Here is a 20,343-nt window from a genome sequence, read left to right on the forward strand (position 1 = left end):
CTACATGTTCAAACCCTTTCTTCTCTTCTTGAACTAATAAATTAAATCGAGGTACATGTATAGTTATTGTGAGTTTCTGCATAATAAATACCCAAATAATTCAGATAATAGAATTATCACATTTTTCTTAAAAGACACTATAAATATCAGCCTCTTGAAACTTGCTGTCAAGTTTTATGTGTTCATTTACAGTATAATGTCTTCATGAATTTTGTCAATTAAACTTAGTGAATTTTGCGTGAGCATACTTTACCTTGTGATTGGTTTTCACAGCCATTTCCTCATCAACTTCCTCTTTACTGAATACTGATAGCAGGGTATCATTATTGCGCAATAATTCATACCGCTTGTTTTCCCCCCCAGAGTTGCATGAAATATTTGCCAATGGGAATTAACCAAGCAAAAAATAATCTAATTTGGTTTTATTGTGCTGTTGTGTTGCTGTCCACATATTCCAGCATTCTTTGGTTTTATTGTGCTGTTGTGTTGCTGTCTACATATTCCAGTATTCTTTGGTTATATTGTGCTGTTGTGTTGCTGTCCACATATGCTAGCATTCTTTGGTTATATTGTGCTGTTGTGTTGCTGTCCACATGTTCCAGCATTCTTTGGTTATATTGTGCTGTTGTGTTTGCTGTCCACATATTTTAGCATTCTTTGGTTATATTGTGCTGTTGGTTTGCTGTCCACATATTCCAGCATTCTTTGGTTATATTGTGCTGTTGTGTTTGCTGTCCACATATTCCAGCATTCTTTGGTTTTATTGTGCTGTTGGGTTGCTGTCCACATATGCTAGCATTCTTTGGTTATATTGTGCTGTTGTGTTGCTGTCCACATGTTCCAGCATTCTTTGGTTTTATTGTGCTGTTGGGTTGCTGTCCACATATTCCAGCATTCTTTTGTTTTATTGTGCTGTTGGGTTGTCCACATATTCCAGCATTCTTTGGTTTTATTGTGCTGTTGGGTTGCTGTCCACATATTCCAGCATTCTTTGGTTTTATTGTGCTGTTGTGTTGCTGTCCACATATTCCAGCATTCTTTGGTTTTATTGTGCTGTTGTGTTGCTGTCTACATTTTCCAGCATTCTTTGGTTTTATTGTGCTGTTGTGTTGCTGTCCACATATTCCAGCATTCTTTGGTTTTATTGTGCTGTTGTGTTGCTGTCTACATATTCCAGCATTTTTTTGTTTTATTGTGCTGTTGGGTTGTCCACATATTCCAGCATTCTTTGGTTTTATTGTGCTGTTGTGTTGCTGTCTACATATTCCAGCATTCTTTGGTTTTATTGTGCTGTTGTGTTGCTGTCCACATATTCCAGCATTCTTTGGTTTTATTGTGCTGTTGTGTTGCTGTCCACATATTCCAGCATTCTTTGGTTTTATTGTGCTGTTGTGTTGCTGTCTACATATTCCAGCATTCTTTGGTTTTATTGTGCTGTTGGGTTGTCCACATATTCCAGCATTCTTTGGTTTTATTGTGCTGTTGTGTTGCTGTCCACATATTCTGCTATTGTGCTGTTGGGTTGCTGTCTACATATTCCAGCATTCTTGTTTTGGTTTTATTAAGTTTCTCTTGTTTATTGAATATTAAAACAGCAGCTTAATGCACCTGAAAAACTTATTTTCCGCAATAGCTTGTTTTTTAAATTTCTTTAAAAAAAAATCGTAATGAAATTGATTTGCAACAGTAAAATCAATGATTAATGTGCCAGACAAATAAAAATGTTCTGATTCTAGAAAAGTGAAAAAATAGTTCTAATGTATAGAATACTGCAGCTTAATTGTTTTTTTTTTCCTCCAAAAATCAATGATATGTTCTTAAGTAAAATAAGATAATTATTAACATGTATTGAATTAATTCTAAGAGTTTGTAAAGAGGATTTAGCCGTTGTTTAAGAACTACTCATCTGATTAGAGATATACAGCTTTCGCTTCCGCACATTGCAATATTGTTTTAAAGTTGATTCCATAGTGGAATAATTGATCCATTATTACAAATAGACAAACAGATTTACAGCCCATCCTTTGACTTCTAGAAATATGAGTTCCATCTAATGAAATGATCTTTATTGATTCACGGTAATAATTGTCAAACAATCGACACGACTGTGTATCTATGTATTGCTATCGACTAAATAATTTTTAAATGAATGCTTTTAATACCATCTAGGAGCTAATGTATATATCATCTCTTTTTACGTAATTATATCTTGATTTCAGAAATACCTTATTTTGAATTTAGTTTAGAATAAAGGCAATTTGAACTAAATACTTCTTATGTAACAAGTGTTTCTGGTTGGACCTAAACCTGCTCACCCTTCAGAGCACCTTGATTTGTTGTATTATGTTTTGCAGATAATTTTTTATCTTTTAAATTTTCATCTTATTGCTATGGTCCTGTGTTTTCTTTTTTAATATGGATATTCAAGTACCTCCTTTTGCATCATTCTACTTTTTTTTGTACTGATTACTTCGTCTCTGTCTCGGAATTAATTGCTGTGAACTGTTGAAATACATGTAGTACTATCTACTTACATTTATGTGTACAATGTACTTCTTATAAGATATTTATAGGATAGCAGGAACTACTGAAAATATTGGACAGCACAACCAAAGACACCAACACCATAACTCCTGTATTTATGTGAATTTTGACTAATTGATCCAACATTATTTGTAGGTGTCTTTATTGTATATATATCAAGCACATAACCTAAAAGCACTGGTATATACTTCTTGAACTGAGTAAATAAGTTCTTCAGTCCTTCCGCCTTTCTGTCTATTGGTCAGTAATTATGGTTTCATAACTTCATATTGAATTGCAACTGTACTTAATAATGGTCAAAATAATATAACAGGAAGATGTCTAGTATTTTGAGGACTATACGTCCACAGTCAAGGTCATAGTTACGAAAAGCAACTGGAGTTTGTGCAGAAAAGTTTTGTGGATGCTTTATCAAATGCTTCATAAGGGATTGTAACCATTTTTTGATAAATGGCTGCATATAATAAGCGGCAGATTCCTACATATGGTTTTGAGGTAACTGTGTTATAGGTCAAGGTCATTGAGAACATTGCATAAACCTTAGGAATAGATCTTTGATGGTGCAACCTTGACCTGAAACAGAGTAATTTAAAAGTTTTGACTCAGGTTGATTTGTCTGATTTTCTTTAATCTAGAACTAATTTGAAATAGATAAATTTGAAAGTTTAGACAGTCTAAGCTTTCAAATTTATAAAAACCTAAATCTCCTGACCAAAATTTTCAAATCTCCTGATCTGAGTTTCACAGTCCATCACATGTATGTAGACTCTGAGTTTGATTTAGATGATGTTTAGTAAATTAAGCTCATGATGATTTGGAGCTCGATATTTTGCTTAAACATGTGTCTGCAGTTGAAGGCTGTTTTTGTTCTATCAGAAGTTTTGGGTTTTATGCCATTTATTTTTCATTTGAATCGTTTTACGTTTGTCATTTCTTGGCCTTTTACAGACGATGCAGTATGGGCTATCTTCATTGTTGAAGGCTGTATGGTGACCTATATTTGTTAATTTCTGTGTCATTTGGTCTCTTGAGGAGAGTTGTCTCTTTGGCAATCGTACCACATCTTCATTTTTATATGGTTTGGTTGCTGTCTCATTGAAATTAACCTCTAAATCATTTTTTTTTAACACCCTTATTGATTCTTTATTGCACATATTGCTGTTTAACAATTAAACTTGGTGTACAGCATTTCATATCCTGTTTATTTATACTTCCACATGAAAAAAATATCAAAAGTTTATCAAAAATAGGATGTAATAAAGATGTAACCTGAAACATTGCAGACTATTTGTTAAGTAAAATAGGTGCAAGTTTATACTAAATCATTTATACCTAACATTTGTAATATGAGGTTTTTATTGTTTAGATATAACCTGTCCCAGTTAAAAGCAACCACAAAAATGTGCAATGGAAAATTTTCTTTAAATGTTTTTCCCATTAACAAGCAAGATTAATATTTATAAGCAGAATTTTTATGAAACATTACACTAAAAAATTAAATATCATTTTGTTCAAAACTTATTGAACCGAGACTACTTGTATCAATTGGCGCACCTTTAGAATGTGTTGTAAACAATTACGGATTGATGAAACCATGAGTTTTTATGTACAACATCTGAAGATTAAGGGTTATCTTCCTAAATACGCAATTGCTCTACTGTTAAACAGCTATTAACAATTTAAACTAATAATAGCTGCTGTTTCCTGGGTGGTTAACTGGGAAAATTGGATCAATTTTACGTCAATTGTTACCAAAATAAATTGCTTCTTGTTGCTTATGTTTTTTCTTACTGTTTATATATTTTGTTCTGCAATATTTTTATTGCCACGATAGTGTAGTGTAATGTTAGATAACAAGCTGATCATAGCTGGGTTTTACAAGGTGCCTGTAGTAAATGTAATTGAAATGCTGTAATCAAGATATAGTAGAAAATATCACACATTCTGTAGCTTAGAAATTGTTGAGGTGTTACAAGGAGTAAACATTTGAACTTATAATTGATTTATGCTTGCTAAATGTTCAGTGGCAAATACTTCATGCATATTTAGCATGATAATTAGCTTTTATTGTATCATTTTATTTTTGAATACTCACTTTTGTGTAGAAAAACATTTCAATTTTTTTTATATTTTATTTAAGAATTTAGGAATAAACAGATTGCATCTTTGAAAGGTTTTTGATAAATTGAGAATGGAAATGGGGAATGTATGGAAGAGCAGAAAACAGCTCAAGGCCACTAATTGGTCTTCAGCACAATGAGAATCCAGCACCCTGAGGGGGCTTCAGCAATGGCCCCTTAACAAAAAAGATGTTCTAGTTCAGTGAAAATAGACATCACACTAAACTCTGAATCATATCAATGAACTTATTATAAAAAGTAGATATGGTATGATTGCCAATGAGACAACTCTCAACAAAGGACACAGAAATTAACAACTGAAGGTTGCCTTCAGCAATGAGCAAAGCCCATACCTCATAGTCAGCTGTAAAAGGCCCAAAAATGACAATGTAAAACAATTTAAACGAGAAAAATAAAAAAAAAGAATACATACAAGACTTTCAAAGGCCAGAGATATCTGTGTTTAGGATTGCCTCCCTTAGATCAATAACTATATTGCATTAATGAAGTTAAGTTAAGGTGTTTGAAAAAAGTTTGATAGTTTCAATTATCAAGTCAAAGGTATCACAAATGAATAGAGTGTATAATAAGATATCTTTTTTCAAGTGACCGATGTAAACATAATTTCCTCGTAAAAGTGATAAGTAGGTAAAATACCATCACACTAAAATGAATTATTTCTGGTGGAAAAATATAATTATTTACAACAAAAGTTGTGAATTATGCATTATAACACAGATCTGAATATCAGGATTAAGCTGAGGCACTCCTTAAAAGACTGTGTAATCAATAAAATTTAATTATTGATATAGTGAATAATTGATATCTATAAAGATTAATATATTGTTTGTTTGCTCTTTCAAGCATATTACTTTTATCCTATTGTATGGTATATTATCAGTTTATCATGTCGGGCAGGAGGTTGTTTCACACATGTAACGTAGCTTTTTGATTTATTTAGATGGCAAATGTAACAAATCGGGACTAAGGACCTGTTGTAATGTGACTTGTCGGAGACAAATTAGTACAACAAACTAAACTTTGGTTGACTTGTATGTGACAAATTAGTACAAGTAGTAGCTTGTCATTTGGCTTTTTTACCTTGAAATTAGTATCATTTTTAAGAAGTACATGTGTGATTGATTGATTGATTGTTGCTTAATGTCCAGTTGCAAATATTTCATGAGGGGGATCTTTATTGGGACTCCAGGATCTGGTGTTTTTAAGCTCGGGATTTTGGGATTGACCCTTTAGGGTTCCGGGAATTCTTTTTTTCTGATTTCGGTACGTCAGGATGTACTTATTTTAAATTTCGGGACCTCAGGATTTTGTGTTTTTAAGTTCGGGATCAGGACCCCTCCTTTCCCCCTTTTTCATGCATGTTCAGGGTGATATTGTTAACAAACAAAGAATTATATATTTTGAGGATATGACAGGCAATTTCATAGAAGGAAGTACAAAGTAAAATGAGGAAAAGGAAGATTTCAATTAAATAATCTTAAAACATATCAGACAAAACGATAATTAAATAAAGAAGTCGAAAAGGAACGCAATATTAAACTTAAGTACTGCGTATATCTGTAAAACTATTACTCCCAGCTACCAAAATTACATTATTTTTATAACCTTTCAGCGTTAAAAGCTCCCTAGTGTTGTATATATATATTATATAATCCAACAGTCCTCTTAAGACTTACTACTTATCTCCTCTCCTTATGTAACATATTATACAGTAGTAAAATTATGTTATATCGTTAATATGTGCACCATATGCATGGATAATTAAAGATTAATAACTCGGCTGTAGGCTACCTGATTTGTACTAAGCATTTTAAGTAGGGGTGCTGTTAACGTGCATATTTGTGAATCAATCGAAAATTTTAAGAATAGGTGTTATTATGTCTTTTCATAATTTACTAATGACTGTAAAGGGCTATATGTTTTATTTTTAACATGTATGTGTCTGATTAATTAGTTGATGGAGGGTTCAATAATCTCTAGGGGAATGAATTACACACATATTGAGGACAATAACTTTTTGATTATATTTGGATATACTCAAATTTATAATAGACATATACACTCCGAATCTGTTTACTGGATATGAAAATAAGGAGATGTGGTATAATTGCAAATGAGATAAATATCCACCAGGGACCAAAGGACGAGGACGTAAACAACTATAGGTCATTGTACGGCTGTCAAAAATTAGCAAAACTTATTCTGTATAGTAAGCTTTAGAAGGTTCGATAAAATGCTGCACAATTTATAATAAAAAACAACTAGCCTGATTTTGGCTTGAGACAATTAAAAAAAATATAATGCAGACCAACCTCTGATTAACAGGTTTTTAACTGAGACAGAGACACATAAAGAATGTTGAGAGGTAACATATTTGCATGAGAGTCTAAACATGCAAAGCTGCACACAAGATGGTCCAAGATTATCAAAAGAGTCCCAAAAGTATTAATTTGTAAATAATTCAAAAATGCAAAAGTAAAAAAATATTTTTTTTTTTTTGCATCCCAAAATTTTTTTGTCGCCCCTCTTTGTTAGTCCATCATTTTAACTAATGAATTGACTGAAATTTCCAATGATAATTGAAAGTATCCATTCAGTAACATATGCATTAAATTTTCCAAAATTAGAATTGCCTCCCTTAGGTCAATGATAAATGATTTATACAGTTTATGAATAATAACTATAGGATATTGTCCCATTATTAAATAACCAGTGATTTTTTATTTATTTAGTGATTGTAATTTATATTATGTTTAATCATTCGATTTAAAATGACTATGTTGTAAAGGTGTCCAATTAAATATTTATAAAAGCAGTTAGTAGAATACAGGTGTAAATATTAAGACGTGTAGGTAAACTCCGACTTGTTCCCCGATTATCTTGTGTAAATAAATATTAAGGCTGTATCTCAATGTATAATCAATGCAACTGTATCATGTTATGAGTGAAAAAACTTTAACTCATGAATACTTTGCCCCAATAGGGTGTAATAAATTGCATTTGACATGATGTTAACACGACAGAATAGGACTCGTAGCAGATAGCGAGAGAGGTCCGCAAAGCACGTCATCCTCTCCATTATACTATTGTCATTGAATGAAAATTATGCTATTTGAAAAGGCTTGTATTGATTTTTAGGCAAGATAATCTAAGCGATGGAAACTAGTATTATTGAGACGGTCACAAGAGAAAAAGACTGAGAATATATGGCTAAAGGCATTGATAAAGTTATCACCAATTGATGTGCATCGCTATCATCATTATTTTAATGTAGTAGTTGTATGATTATTGTTCTGTTGTATCGAGTATTTAAAAAACTTTACGATTTCCTATTTCTCAACAGACTTTTAAATCGTGGAGAGTGATAGTTTAAGAAGTGTGCAGCGTTTGATGGGCTATTGTTACACTTGACTGAAATGGATAGCAATCACAGGTGACTTATCAAGGTATCAACCACTAAGCAGCGGTCAACAAATAATCAGGTATTTATAACTCGTTTGTCTCTCGTTATTAGATAATTAGCAAATTGGCACCATTACTTAATCATGGTTGTCTAATTAAATAATGAAAGTGTTGAAGGGTAGTTATTAATATTAGTAATAAATAATGGGATAATTCAAGTCAATCATATGATATGTGTATAAAAACACAGGTGACAAGGCTGAAAGGTGTTTAAACATAACTTACTACTTGTTAAATTGTTTTATTACTAAGGTGTCAGCATTGTTATATGGCTTGTTTGATTTGATAATACCTCATGCACATACAATCAGTATAAATCTGTGTGTAAATAAAGAAGTAGGGATAATATGTGTATTTATTTTCGGTAAACAAATAAACATGTTTATCAATTAGCTTCTGTAGTTTGTTTACAGATTGTTATACACAAATGTTGAGTTATATTAACGAAAGGGGTGATTTTATTTTTAAAAAAAATAAAAAAAAAATAAATATTTTTTTCCTTTTCCCCTCCTATTTGTAAGAGTACCATTCTGTGTTTTTGTTTTCTTTTTTTTTCATTTAAAGTATCCTGTTTGATATGAACTCTTATCAAGTACTACTTGTACAGTTTAGGGAAATTTTATAAGTAGATAAAAACTATTGATGCAGAAGTACATGATTAGTTATATAAATTGTTATTTTTATATAAGTAAATTACGGGACTTTTTCTATTACCCAATATTTGTACTTTGCGGTTTATAAACTTGTTAAACAATCATGTTTTTCGTGTTAATATTATGTACTGTAAGTAATGTATTTAAAATTAAAAGTTGTTTGTCATCAATTTTTTCGTTTTTTACCATTTTGAAAAAAAAGAATAATAAGAAAAGTGAGGGAAATAAGTTCAGGAAAATCTTGTTGAAATGTATATTTCCTTCGACCTACTGTTTAACCCTTTTCTTATATCAAAATAACTCTAAATATCTTATTACGCTAAAATTTTAAAACTTTTTCTGATCATATTTTAAATTTTAGATTTTTTTTTTTAACTAAATCAAAGGTCTTTTGGGATTCATGGGGTATATATCGATGAGAAAGCAATTCATTGCAGGTACTTTTTATCTTATTTTGCACTTTTGCAGCAAATTTAAATTTCCATGACTTTGATTTAGTTCCTTTTTTTGAAATTGGCAGATGGTGTAAATGTACATGAAAGAAATGTTCATATAATACTGAGAAATGACCAAATTTGCTTTTATTGTTGTTCTTCATCCGACAGCTGCTTCAAAGTTTCAAACTGTTAGAGTTGCAATGGTATCATGGCTTGGTTCTTTTTGAAAGGATTTTTTAGATCACCAAGTATTCCAACCTTTTCATTCTGCATTAAAATGCCAGCAATCATTATAAAATAAGAAGATGTGGCATGATTGCCAGTGAGACAACTGTCAATGCTAACTTGACATTCAATTGTTTACTTCAAAAGAGTTATTTCCCTTGAACCAAAGACAAAGATTTCATCTGTATAGGAGAAGTTTGAACTTCTTTTTTATAGGACTGCGTTCATTTAATGGTATGGTGTCATCATCTGCGCATTTGGTGTCCGGCAAAATAACTTTTGTTAAGTTAAATGAATGGATCTCTATGAAATTTTATAAGGAGGTTCAATATTTTTAAAGGAAAGTTGGGATTTATTTTGGGGATGATGGTACCATTCATTTTGGAATTAGGGGCCCAAATCAAGCATTTTTCTACTTTCAGAAAATCAACTTATGTATAATTATTTCAATTGCTCTAAAATTGTACCACAATTACAAGACATATAAACCAGTAGTTATTGTTGCAAACTCTTTTTGAGGGGATTAACATTCAACAGCATAGTGTATTGCTAAAAAACGAACAAAATTTTTAGGTTCATTTGACCACATTCATTCTGTCTCAGAAACCTATGCTGTGTCAAATTTTTTAATCACAATCCAAATTCAGAGCTGTATCAAGCTTGAATGTTGTGACCTGATACTTGCCCAAACAGTTCAGGGTTTAACCTCTGCGGTCGTATAAAGCTGTGCCCTGCAGAGCATCTGGTTGAAAATGTTTTACCAAATAAATTGTATAGAGAAAAAAGTAGTCTGAAAATAATATAAAGCTCACATGAGATAAAAAGGGCAACAGTTATTTGTCCTAAATTCACATGGTAATAGAAAGAACTGTCTTTAAGGACCAAAAAAGTTAAAGATGAGGCAAAAAATGAAATATAAAACGGATGGGAATCAGAAAGAAGAAAGATGATCCTCAAGTGATATTGCTGGCCCTGCTGGAAGATCCATGCCTCAAAATCAGAAGAAAAGCAATGTAAAAAAGAAGCACTTTGATTGTAATTTTTGTATTTTTCTTAAAGAATTATTCTGTGGATTCATTATTATTTGTTGGATATAAATTTTCGTGGGTACAGGTAAACCACGAATTCAAATGTTCAACAAATATCATATTTTCAATAGGCTTTGTATTCAGGGTTTTTGCAAAACCACGATATCAAATATCCACGAATATGCCAGTTTTCAGTAATCCACAAAAATTGATACCCACGAAAATAAATGAATCCACAGTAGTTTACTGTTGCACTGAATTTTGGGTTTTGTTTATAGTTTATTATCTGTATTGTCAATTGTCAAAAAACAATATTTTTTGGAATGGTGAGTCTTTTTTTCAACTATATCATAAGAAGAAATGAATTTTATTTATATTATCTTTTATTCTATATTGTTTGATGATTAATCTCAAATTTTGTGGAAGAAGTTTGACGGTGATGTGCATCAAAGCAATTGGTCCAAAGAATCCAGTGTTTCTTATTTGCTGAGATGCTTTATATTTAGCTCACCTCTGTTACTCTAGATTCATTTATTTTTGTGGGTACCACATTTTGGTGGATTGATTTAATATTTTCATGGACACTTGTTTTCAAAAGTCTGCATACAGGCCTTCAGATGACTTGTTGACCATCTAAATCTGGGGTTTACCATTTTAAAAACAAAATACATGAAAATTGGTATCACACGAATTTTAATGAAACCACAGTATTTGCATTTTTCATTGAAGTGGTACTGATTTTTATAAAAGATTACAATAATTAAAGCTTTTCAAGCTGGACACTTTGTATTATCTTGTTGAAAAAAGTCATCAAACTCGTGTCATATTCTTACATAAAAACCCTTTACATACATGTATGATATATCCTACCATATAAACTACTTAAACATTTCTTAAACTGTTTCTTGTAGTACAAATGATCACAGCCTTTAACCTTTAAATATTGAAACTTATTTAGACAAGTTATTTCAAGGCATAAACAAATTATTTAATCTTTTGAAGATTTGTGTGTTCTTTAGTTGTACTTTTATTCAAAAATATTGAAATATAAGAGGGTATAAAAAGGGGAGATAATTTATATTTTTTAATTCAATGGGTTTCATGTTTTGAATTTAAACCGTTTATTACATTGTAAAATGTTTATTAAAAGGTGTAAATTTTCCATCTAACAAAACTTTATTATCGAAAACCTGACTCTGACAAATAATTTGCATTTAACATAATGTAATTGAGAAAGTGGTAACTTATTCTTCATTGAATTTAAATATTTCTTACAAGATTGCATAGTTTATCTTTAAAAAAACATCAATGAGTTTTCATTTGACAAAGAAAAACCTTGCAGGCATATAAAGTTTCTGTGTTAAAAGTTTACTATTGTGACTGAAAGATGATTTATATGACTACATTATTGTTAAGCTAGTTTGACAAATGCATGCATTCAGTTTTTTATGATGAATATTAACAAATTCTCAGTGTTATGTATTATACCATTTATAAGTTCATAAAAGGTTAAAGTTTAACCTCTAGGATAAAATTTTCATTTTTGATAAATATTTTTTAACTGTCAATGAGTCAATTAGGTGTATATGCTGAATTTGTTTTAAATTTATGAATTGAAGTACTGAGAAAAAAAAATCCTTGCTAAAAACTGAGAACTTTTGGTCACATTTGAGTTCATCAGCAAATATTTTTCAATCAAAGTTAAGATACCTGTAGTTATGATGATAAGCAGCCACTATATTGCTTTAAGTTATTACTTTATTAACTTTGAGCAACTTGCCCAATTTGAGTCATTATTCTAAACTGATATGACATAGGCAACACTATTACTGTTGCCTACCTGAGGGTGTTTTGAACATGTTTTTTGTCACCCAAACCAGTCCCTAAGTTAAGTATCAAAAGTGCTTTTTTTTTCTCACAATTTTTTTTCAACTTTAACCATGTTTTGCTGATTTTGCGATATTTTCTATTTTCATAAAAGATACTAGCATCCTGGTTTTGACATATTTTAGACAATTAACTTTGTACTATTTTCTACCACACTGACACAAGTGGAAAAAAAATGCATGCACAAATAGTTTATTTATAGTATTCTGAAGCTATAATGAAAAACCAAAACTTTAAGATGGTGCCTCATGTAAAAAGAAAATTTCTTCCAAATGGTTATCTTAATATATATTTAAAAATAGCACACTTTAACTGTAAAACCCTTGTTTATATGGGATCAACTCAAAAGTCACGTTTTATTCTGTCAATCAACGTTTTCTTATAATAAGTTCATCAAAGGATTGCTGATAAGAAAGGATATTATTTTCTTAAATAATTTTGAATTATGCTGCAGTTTAAAACACATAAAATGTATCATTAAAATGAGAAGCTGTTTCCTCTTTTGCAATTTAAAATTTGTTAAGATAAAATGTTGCACATGTACCGATTTCTAATTACACAGTTGCATAACACTTACTGTGACCCAGTAAAATACACGATATGTTTTGAAAATTAAGATAAACAATAGATACAGGGTCTGATCCAGTCATTATAAAATATGGGTTCCAACCATATGTTCCAATTCAAATGCATTGAGCATCCAAAAAGAAGGGGGGTTACAACCCTTGGAACAGCTCTGTATCCGCCACTTTATATTTGGAACTTTCATATTATGTTATTTCAATTTTTTACTGTTCTGTGATTGTTGCTTTTTGAAATCGTTGCTCTTGCTCTTTAGCTGACTTGGACAAATTGTTAGTTTCACTTATTATTCTCTCTGCCTATTTCTTTTGGTCAGGTTGCTGTCTTATCATTAACTTGAACATTTTCATCTCTAATTAAATCATCACAGTACCAAACTTAAACAGGTTCTGAGTAGATAAAAGTATGGAAAAATCTTTGATGGTCTTTGAATAATATGTGTATTTTTGGGTTACTGCCCATGTAACTTATTTTTCACATTTTGTTTTAGTCATTCCATTAAGTTAGGATAAATAACATTGCCAACTAAATAGAAGTTTCAAGAGTTTTGACCATATGTAAAAATGACACCTGTCAAGAGTCATCACCCTTTGTAAACCATAATTGTTTTAAAAAGTATAAATTCAGTACAAGAGTTATTGCTCCTGTTATGAATGACAAAGTTTAGTGTTGTTTTGTGTCAATAGGATAATAACTCTGTTTTAGTAGTTACTCATCTTTGCCTTTAAAGTATAAATTCACTGCAAGAGTTATTGCTCCTGATATAAAAGTTTTGAATGACAAAGTTTAGTGTTGTTTTGTGTCAATAGGATAATAACTCTGTTTTAGTAGTTGCTCATCTTTGCCTTCAAAGTATAAATTCACTGCAAGAGTTATTGCTCCTGATATAAAAGTTTTGAATGACAAAGTTTAGTGTTGTTTTGTGTCAATAGGATAATAACTCTGTTTTAGTAGTTGCTCATCTTTGCCTTCAAAGTATAAATTCACTGCAAGAGTTATTGCTCCTGATATAAAAGTTTTGAATGACAAAGTTTAGTGTTGTTTTGTGTCAATAGGATAATAACTCTGTTTTAGTAGTTGCTCATCTTTGCCTTCAAAGTATAAATTCACTGCAAGAGTTATTGCTCCTGATATAAAAGTTTTGAATGACAAAGTTTAGTGTTGTTGTGTGTCAATAGGATAATAACTCTGTATTAGTAGTTGATCGTCTTTGCCTTTAAAGTATAAGATTGAGCAGGTAATAAATATCTGTCTAACCACTCGGTAGTAACGATCTGCGAACATACTACTAAACTAGTCACTTAGTTGTAAACTATACTTGTTTTATTGGTTGCACAGCTCCTAGTGTAATTTGAAGTAGAGAGCTCAATTGTTTTAATTGTTTAGTTGAAGTGATTGAATTATTTGAAGTATTTGTGAATTATTTTATATTTAATAAGTGGTGAAATAGGCACTCTTGTGTCTTTAATAGAGAATTATTATTAAGCTTCTGTTTGGAAAACTATGGTTAATTATTTCTTTTTAATTTGATATGTTGATAAAGCAGCTAAATTTACTGTGAATTACTTTTTTTTTTTTTTGTATTAAATGTTCTTTTAAAAATGTTGCTGTAAGAATAAATCATGTCTTTAGCTATATAAAATAAGGAGATGTGATATGATTGCCAATGAATAAACTCATCATAAATACCAGGACTAAATTTAGTATAACGCCAGACGCACGTTTGGTCTACAAAAGACTCATCAGTGACGCTTGAATCCAAAAAAGTTAAAAAGGCCAAATAAAGTACGAAGTTGAAGAGCATTGAGGACCCAAATTCCTGAAAGTTTTGTCAAATACAGCTTAAAGTAATCTATGCCTGAGGAAAAAAAGCCTTAGTATTTCAAAAAATTCAAACATTTTGAAACCACTATCCAACAGAGTCCAAACGAATAGGATTTATTCCACTATAGATCACTGTTTGGCTTTCAATAATGAGCAATTCCCATACTGTATAGTGTTGTTTTTTTTTTTATATTCACTAACATATTTTCAAAACAACTGAAGTTTATTTACTATTTTAAATTCTCTTAATAGATGCCATAAACCAATTGTTCTTTTTTAGCTAAACACAAGTCTTACTCCTTAACACCCTCTCCTGATGGTACCCCCTCCACCTCTTTTTTGACAAGAGATGGTTCCTATAGATACTATTTTGGGTTAATTGGTAAGAAATTAATTGACCCTTTAACACTTCACTCCTATAGTCGACTAGCGCCTCTCATCAAACCAAAATAATGATTTATGGTCAATTGGCTAGTGTAAAAGTGTGTAGATTGTAACATGTGCTCTACACAGATAGTTATTTGTCTGTGATTAGGTTAGATGGCCAGTCTGTGGTCATTATCAGTGGCCAGAATGATTGATAGGTCAGCTGGCTAACTTGTTTACATTCAAACCCTGTTGTTACTACTAGTTAATTAATTGCTACCCACTAAGTTATTTACTAGTGCATGTACTGAAGTTCAAGTTACAATTAGACCGTTAAATATGTTTTAATTGTATTAATTTAAACAAATATACATGTTCTTTAATAAGGAGGAAATTTGTTATAAAAAAATACAGGACATTTCCTTGTGTGTAAATATTTAGAGGAAATACTATGACCTTTTGTCATGAAGTAGCTTGGCATTAATTTGAGGTAGGAATTTTTTTCGCTAATAGGGGGGTAATTGATGGCTACAATTATTTAGTATTGTAAATTACCATTGCAATTGTTTTAAATGACATCCTGTGTGTTGTGGTTTTTTTTACATTTAAGATTTTTAATGATGATTGTTTAAATATTTGGTATTGTGAAATTTGAGATTGCAGTTGTTTTAAATAACATCCTGTGTTGTTTATTAATCTTTCACCTTAAAGATTTTTAAGTGTAAATATTGAATTGATACTGTTATTTTATTAATTGATTTCATAGGTTTTTCTTGTACTTAAAAAAATAGAAGATGAGGTATGATTGCCAAATGAGATGACTCTCAACAAGAGTCTAAATGACACAGAAATTAACAGCTATACTGGTCACCGTATGGCCTTCAACAATGAGTACAATCCAAATCACTCAGTTAGCTTTAAATAGCCTGAAATGACATATATGTAAAACAATTGCATGCTTTAATAGTATGGCAAATGATCGTAATTGTACTGTACAGTCTTGCAACTAAGCCCGAGAAATCACATCAAAATGATGTTGGGCTTATCATCTGCACCACTTAAAAAAAAAACATAATTTCAAATTAAACTGACACTCCAATTAAAATTTGTTAGATGATAAGAAGCACATGTTATTTTATCCTGATCCACAAGTGGTAATTGTTGCATAAATGGATTAAAAGTAAATACACAGCACTGCCTCCCCCTTTTTGACGGAGGTTTTATATAAAAATGACATACATAAAAATGCATTTACGTTTGATAACTATATATTGATTTGGGGTATGTATGATCTTCATTTCATTTATAATATGCTATTCAGAATCTTAAATTATAAATGGTCAATGTTATTATACTAATTTAAACTTATATATGAATTAATATGAAAGTTCACCTTCAAAATAAGTTCCAAATGCCCCTCCCCCTTTTTCATGGGAAAAATTTGGTTGAATATTTAGGGAATCACTGATGACTAGAGCGGCCCCCTATTTGGTCAGTCAGCCCCCCCCCTTTTTACAAAAATTTCTGGATCTGCTCCTGACTATAGGTGCTGAACGTAATGTTACATGTATATTAAAATTGGTACATTTTTTAGGCCAGAATGGCACACCCCTACCATAAAAAAAATATTGAGGTATCATTAAGTATCAATGGGATCTATCCCCTAGATGAGAAAAGACCTAATCATTCTTCTTATATTCTTTTCTTTTTTTTCTTCTGAACATCTTTTGACAATCTATCAATAAATGCATAAGAGCTGAGCTCTAATAGTATTTTAGTAACAACAAATTAATGTATATGTAATGAACTTAATTAAGCTGTTGAAATTTACCGAAATTTACCATACTAGTATTAAAGATTCAAAGCTTAAATATAACATATAAAACTATGAAAAATAATACATTATTCAAAACTCGTGCTTCTTCTTTTTAATATCTGACGAGGTAATGTGTAGATGTAAAACTAAATCAGAATATTTACTTTTTACTTTTTACTTTGTAATTTCTTTACTTGAGGGTTTATCAAAAATTTGTACACTCAGTTTTTAATTTGTTTTAAACATCTGTTTTATGTAATATCATCTGTCCCCTAATCAGTAGTGGATGACATATTTATTTCTCTACTTAACCATTTTATAATTGAGAGAAGATATGAAATTTTCACTCTGAAGGGCTTAGTTGGAAGACTGTGTATTTGTAAGTCTTAAACATTTTTAAAATGAACTAATATCATTATATTTTCATTGTTATAGTCAAGGACAAATGTAAATATATAATATAACCTCTTATTACAGTATAGTATTGCAAAAATATATCTGGTACTACTTTATAAATGGGTTTAGTGCACAGGTACTGAAAAATAAAGTACGTCACAGTATATCACAATTCTTATTTTGCTTGCTTCAAATGAAAAACTATCCTTGATACTTATGTAATAACCCTCAGTAAAAGTTAGATCGTGTATGCTAGCTATGCGTCCCTCTAATAATAAACGCATTGCTTACTTACTTACCCCGTAATATTGTGATTGAATACATGTCATTAGTCTCTTATTATCTCGACTGTTATAGACATTGTGTTGTTGGTATGCTGTCTCTTTGAATTATCTTAAATACCTCCTTTTATTCATCTATAAACGTTTGTTTTTTTCTTGAAATCTCAAAAATGAGTTTTATTTGAGTTCCGAATAAAGAGAATTGAATATTTCCCACATTTTGCCAGCATCTCACCTCAAGTAAAATTGTCTCCTGTTTTTCAAAAGGTATTTTAGACTTATAAATCATATGGTGAAAATATTCAAGAAGAAATTAATTATCAGTAGTTTTATGTATTATTAATTAAAATATGATACATAAACTTTTAAGAAGTATGATTAGATTTAAATCTAAAAATGCAGACTTAAATTAAATTCAACTAAAAGAGCAGACGTGTTAAATTTTAAATCTAGAAGATATCTAAGCTAAATCCCTGACAAATTCCAATATTATGCAACAGAAAAAGTCACTTCAAAATTGAATTAATTTTTCAATTCTACATTATCAATTATTACAAATCAAAGGGCATATTAAACAAAGAATCCCCTAAGTAAAGATCCTTAAGTACACATTGTTTTATTCCTATCATTTCCTGTGTCTGTGTATCATATCTCTTTGATGCCATTGACAAAATTGTCCAGAAATATTTAATTGGGCGGAGGTTAAGGGGAAGAGATAAGACAGTGATAAAGACCTGCTCTAACAACACTGATTGATACAAGAAGACGAAGTGATAGTTTGCTACTTATTACAACACTTTGGGGGCCTGTGGATTAAATTACAAGCTGATATGATTGAGGATAGCATCAAGCTCACTCCATCACTTTTTACATATCAGCGGTTGATGTAATGATTATTTTATTTACATATATACAACTAGCACTAATCTGTCGGTGAGTAAAAAGATAATATTTTGTTGCATGTCTGTTTATACAGGGATTATTTGATTGGTCATACTGTGGCCAGGAGTAGATTATTGGCGAGACTTTATTGTTTTGTTAAGAGTTTAAATATGTGTGACATTGAACGAAATCCATTCATCTTGTTAGAATTAACCATTTCGTGTTTCCTCTATTGTCATAAACCATTGTTGTTTAGAGGCTAGAGAAATGATTATCGGACAAAAACCATCAGGAGACAAGAATTCCATTTAAATATTGCTATTAGTCTCAGTTAATTTAAATAATATCTGGTAAAATCTCATGCACGTGTACTGACAAATGTGTTCTTAATAAATCTTGCTTGTTTTCTTTTATGTAAAGGAAATGCATTTCTAGTGTGTAATTGATTAAATTCTTAAGATGTGTATTACTTAGGGAGTTGTATTTTATGTTACTTGTGTCACATTTCTAATTCATTAATGACAAAAAAAGAGATATTATCGTTACGAACTATACTTATACATTAAATGTAAATTTTATTGACAACCAATTGATTTTTTGTTTTAAATGTTCATCTTGTTAAGTTTAACATGATTTGTTTTTAAATTTGCACTTGAAAAGGAACTATTTTATTTTGTAATGTATATTTTTATTTTAATTGTGCATTTAAAATTCAATGAAATGTTAGTTGATGAGTTAGTTTTGCTGTTTTAAAAAATAATGTAGTGACTTTTCAAAAGTTAAGCATGTTGAGGAGCATCTCTGAGTGATACATACACATACTAAATCTTTTTGTGGTCTATTAATTGATTTAGCATCATTAGTACCTAAACCACATCTTATCCTTACTCAGTGATATATCATCCTGTTGTATTAAACATATATTTTTTTTTTAATTTTTAATGCTCCTTTTCCTGGACACTTGTATATACCTGTACTAGGTAGCAGAAAATTATCATGTATGTCTTAGGGTGTGTTTGGATATACGCATGAGGAGGCTTACTGGTTACCCATAGGTACCTGTGTATAAAATATCAATCCATAGGTACCTATGGGTAACCAAAGGCCGCCTCAGGCATATATCAAAACACACCCTTATATTGCTGTGTTTGCTGAATGAGGCATTTTTTGCAACAAAATTTATTCTAAAACTGTGAATGGAAATGGGGAATGTGTCAAAGAGACAACAACCTGACCAAAGAGCATTAAACATCCGAAGGCCGCCAATGTGTCTTCAATGCAACAAGAAACTCCTGCACCCAGAGGTGTGCTTCAGCTGCCCCCCTGCATATTTACCGCTTTAGAATTTAATTTCATTATAACAGGCTGGGAAAAGGGAACAATGAATCTGGAAAAGATAGAACTGTTCCAAAGAGAGGATCCAGCCCTTTGCAAAAGGGCTGGTTCCCAACCCTGGATAAAGGGGAGTTTCCAATCAAGGTTAAAGTGTGGTTTCCAACCATATTCGTATTCAAATGCATTTATCTTCCCCCAAAAAAGGGGTTTTTACCTCCTAGAACACCCCTACCTTGGATCCACCATTGTACTCCACCTATTTGAGCTCAAACCATAATGAAAACCTAACACATAACAGCCTATTTACGAAAATTAAAAACTTTCCTAAGAACTTGTATAATTGGATTGGTACTCACATACATGTATAAATTTCCTTTTGGTTTACATGAACTGCATTAGAGTAAACTGACATATTAATATGCATATTTACTTATGAATTATTGGCAAAACAGTTTAGTGCATGGTTACTTTGGGCTATCCAAGC

The 20,343-nt window shown here is 30.9% G+C and overlaps 2 protein-coding genes across 4 annotated transcripts in view; one reads left to right on the forward strand and one right to left on the reverse strand.

Moving 5' to 3' along the window:
- LOC134724852 (zinc finger MIZ domain-containing protein 1-like) overlaps positions 1 to 20,343 on the forward strand; it is a 195,838-nt gene that overhangs the window by 76,447 nt on the left and 99,048 nt on the right. For all 3 annotated transcript variants that reach the window (XM_063588147.1, XM_063588145.1, XM_063588146.1), the window contains one exon: positions 8,029 to 8,167. The gene's annotated coding sequence lies outside the window, so the exon portion shown is untranslated. The remainder of the gene's footprint in view (positions 1 to 8,028; positions 8,168 to 20,343) is intronic.
- On the reverse strand, positions 807 to 2,446 carry LOC134726302 (uncharacterized). Its single transcript, XM_063590703.1, has 2 exons — positions 2,432 to 2,446; positions 807 to 1,529 (listed from the first exon to the last, which is right to left on the reverse strand). Exons 1-2 carry the CDS (start codon positions 2,444 to 2,446, stop codon positions 807 to 809), a joined length of 738 nt encoding a protein of 245 aa, XP_063446773.1.

This window comes from Mytilus trossulus, chromosome 7, assembly GCF_036588685.1.
Source record: "Mytilus trossulus isolate FHL-02 chromosome 7, PNRI_Mtr1.1.1.hap1, whole genome shotgun sequence".
In the NCBI taxonomy this organism is placed as follows: domain Eukaryota; kingdom Metazoa; phylum Mollusca; class Bivalvia; order Mytilida; family Mytilidae; genus Mytilus; species Mytilus trossulus.